Source organism: Salvelinus sp. IW2-2015, unplaced genomic scaffold, assembly GCF_002910315.2.
Source record: "Salvelinus sp. IW2-2015 unplaced genomic scaffold, ASM291031v2 Un_scaffold5967, whole genome shotgun sequence".
NCBI classification, from domain to species: Eukaryota; Metazoa; Chordata; class Actinopteri; order Salmoniformes; family Salmonidae; genus Salvelinus; species Salvelinus sp. IW2-2015.
The window spans coordinates 19,642-23,341 of record NW_019947232.1 but is presented as its reverse complement, the minus strand read 5'-3'; the positions used below and the strand labels follow the sequence as shown (position 1 = coordinate 23,341).

At 46.2% G+C, this 3,700-nt stretch overlaps 1 protein-coding gene across 1 annotated transcript; it reads left to right on the top strand.

Annotated features, from left to right (window-relative positions):
* Positions 1 to 1,246: 1,246 nt before the first annotated feature.
* Positions 1,247 to 3,484, top strand: LOC112078616 (protein unc-80 homolog). The gene is made up of 7 exons (XM_024144795.2): positions 1,247 to 1,385; positions 1,704 to 1,804; positions 2,259 to 2,345; positions 2,545 to 2,728; positions 2,880 to 2,974; positions 3,087 to 3,176; positions 3,311 to 3,484. Exons 1-7 carry the CDS (start codon positions 1,280 to 1,282, stop codon positions 3,473 to 3,475), a joined length of 828 nt encoding a protein of 275 aa, XP_024000563.2. The 5' UTR covers positions 1,247 to 1,279; the 3' UTR covers positions 3,476 to 3,484.
* The last annotated feature ends 216 nt before the right edge of the window (positions 3,485 to 3,700 follow it).

The window sequence follows — 3,700 nt, the reverse complement described above, 5'->3', positions numbered from 1 at the left end:
TTAGGAAGGTGTTCTGCTGTAGTTAGGAAGGTGTTCTATCTGTAGTTAGGAAGGTGTTCTACTGTAGTTAGGAAGGTTTCTACTGTAGTAAGGAAGGTGTTCTACTGTAGTTAGGAAAGGTGTTCTAACTGTAGTTAGGAAGGTGTTCTTACTGTAGTAAGGAAGGTGTTCTGCTGTAGTTAGGAAGGTGTTCTGCTGTAGTTAGGGAGGTGTTCTACGTAGTTTAGGAAGGTGTTCTTGCTGTAGTTAGGAAGGTGTTCTACTGTAGTAAGGAAGGTGTTCTGCTGTAGTTAGGAAGGTGTTTCTACTGTAGTTAGGAAGGTGTTCTGCTGTAGTTAGGAAGGTGTTACAACTGTAGTTAGGAAGGTGTTCTGCTGTAGTTAGGAAGGTGTTCTACTGTAGTTAGGAAGGTGTTCTACTGTAGTTAGGAAGGTGTTCTGCTGTAGTTAGGAAGGGTTTCTACTGTAGTTAGGAAGGTGTTCTGCTGTAGTTAGGAAGGTGTCTACTGTAGTTAGGAAGGTGTTCTACTGTATTGGAAGTTAAAGGTTACCATATGTACAAACTCTGTGTAAAGGAATGATTTTATCATCGTGCTTTTATCAGATATTATCAGGTGAGGATTTGATTTCCTATTCCTCGCCATGTGACTTGAATCTGACCAGCATTCAAAATACCATTCTGACATCTATACTAGCATGCCACTTAGAATGAAGCAATTGTACTAGCCATGCACTCTATGTGGGATCCTAATATGGATACTGGAACATGAACGCCTACAAGTGAGTGGGCATGTGTGTGGTTGCCACGGTAACACGGCTTACCCTCGGCGCTGACCACAGAGCGGACTGACCCCAACGGAGCCGCGGCGGAAGGAGTAGTTCCTGTGAGAGTTACTGGAGGTGCAGGACGGAGTGACGGACATGCGGCGAGACGCCAGGTTGACCTCTTCTTCTGCTGGCGGGAGGGTTTCAGAGTCAGTCACAACATGAAACTACCCGTGGCTGGCTGACTGCATTATTCAAGGTGTATTACACTAAGACCTGTAGTTGTGGACTCCATGGGCTGTTTAATCTGGGGTGTGGGCCAAACAAGGGCTGTTATCTGGGGAGTAGAACACCTTCCTAACTACAGCAGAACACCTTCCTAACTACAGCAGAACACCTTCCTAACTACAGCAGAACACCTTCCTAACTACAGTAGAATAAGGTGGTAGTGACTCATGGGTTGTTCTTGTCTACTAGATGAGGAGAACGCTACGGAGCACACACCCACTCATCACATGCTGCAGCCCCCCCAGGCCGTCTTCCCAGCATGCATCTGTGCTGCCGTCTTACCCATAGTGCACCTGATGGAGGACGGGGAGGTGCGAGAGGACGGTGTGGCAGGTGGGTGGCGTCGCTCAACACAAACTGTCATGTACTGTACTAGAGAGACGGAGAGAGGGAGAGAGGGAGGGAGGGAAAGAGGGAGGGAGGGAGAGGGGGAGAGGATGAGAATAGAATACATTCTGTACAGGGTGAGATCAGACACCTGTAGATACATTCCGTAGATACCCATAAGGCCACTCTAGAGTCCACTGTAACACAACACATTGCCTTTCAACACAATACACGCTGTTGAATAAAATAGAAAAGCAATGTTTCGGTCTGTCCTGATAAAACTCATGATCATTTTCTTATGATCCATTTACCATGATCCTGCAGTGAGTGCAGTGGCCCAGCAGATCCTGTGGAACTGTCTGATCGAAGACCCCGCCCTGGTGCTCAGGCACTTCCTGGAGAAGCTCACCGTTAGCAATCGACAGGTAGAGCAGCCGTTGTCCATCAAAATACTCTTTGCAGTCTCATATGATAGGACCAATATAATCCTGCCTCTCTTCAGTATGTTGTTCGATCTATGTTGTTATGGACCAAATCTGTTGTTAGTAGACTACCTCCCTGTTTCAAAACGTTTCAAGACATTTTCTCTATACTAAATACAAAAAATGACAGGTGGTTCTTACACAAAAACATTATGAGACAGAACTCTAAAAGTTACTTTTCTTTTTTAATGTTTTTTTTTCATGCTTTTTACAGCAGGCAGGGGAAAAGTTGTACACAGACGTTTCGGTTTGTATCACCTTCTTCATGTATTGGGTTAAGGTTGTTTAAGGTTGACCGGAATGTTACCTGCTTTTTCCCCCACTGAACACAACCCCTCATGTTGTTTATGTGTTTTTCTGTTGACTTTGAATTGACACATGTTTCTATGTGTATCAGGATGAGCTGATGTACATGCTGAGGAAGCTGTTGATGAACATCGGTGACCTCCCGGCCCAGACCTCTCACATCCTCTTCAACTACCTGGTGAGACAAGACATCAGTCTATGTATATCAGACAGTAGCAGTATTGATCAATCTGATGACAAGATTAATGAAGATCTCGCTCTTCCCCCTCTACTTCTCTCTCTCTCTCTCTCTCTCTCTCTCTCTCTCTCTCTCTCTCTCTCTCTCTCTCTCTCTCTCTCTCTCTCTCTCTCTCTATCCCATTCCTCTCTCCCCCTAGGTGGGGCTGATTATGTACTTTGTGCGTACTCCGTGTGAGTGGGGTATGGATGCCATCTCGGCCACGCTGACCTTCCTGTGGGAGGTGGTGGGCTACGTGGAGGGGCTCTTCTTCAAGGACCTCAAACAGACCATGAAGAAGGAGCAGTGTGAGGTCAAGCTGCTGGTCACTGCATCCATGCCAGGTAAAGGCCATTTTAAAGGTTACCAAAAGGTCATCCCTGCCAGGTAAAGGTCACTGGATGCCAATGGGAGCCCAGTCATTTGACTGTGTTCCATACTATAATGTTGACTGTTACATGTGGGTAATATAGTAAATCATGTATGTCCTTGCAGGAACCAAGACCCTGGTAGTGCACGGGCAGAACGAGTGTGACATTCCTACCCAGTTGCCTGTACATGAAGACACTCAGTTTGAAGCCTTGCTCAAGGTAACTTCTCATCATAGAGTTCATCTGCATTCTACAGATCCTGACAGAATCATCTTTCTTAGTGATACACTGAAGTCATCCCCAATCCGTTGTCCTCTCTCTTCCCTGACAGGAGTGTTTGGAGTTCTTCAACATTCCCGAGTCTCGGTCAGCACACTACTTCCTCATGGACAAGCGRTGGAACCTCATTCACTATGCCAAGGTTGGACTTCCCATCCATTTCCAAGCGGTGTTATGAACTGTGAGGTTARGTGTAGATGTCTAGAATGARCATGAGAGTGTCYTCTCCATCAGTGACTACATAATGTGCTTTCTGACTGTCTTCCTCAACTGTAGACCTTTGTGAGGGACATCTATCCGTTCAGGAGGTCTGTGTCTCCCCAGCTCAACCTGGTCCACATGCTGCCAGAGAAAGGACAGGAACTCATTCAGAAACAGGTACAGCAGGRGATTGTGTGTGTTWGTAGTGTGTTATGTTTCAGGTTTAAAACTCACAGTTAAAGCCACACTCTGCAATTTGTGCACTACACCAAAGAGTACACACAGTATAAATGACTAAAAATCTCCCAACTGTGATTTTAACCGTTTGAGAAGTGTGACCTTCTGTTTGTCTGTCCATATCTTTACTGGTGCCTCTTGTGCGTACTTGTGTCCCCTCCTATCCCTCCCTCCCTCTCTCTCTCCCCTCGACCTCTCTCCCTCCATCCTCCCCTCACCTTCTCCCAT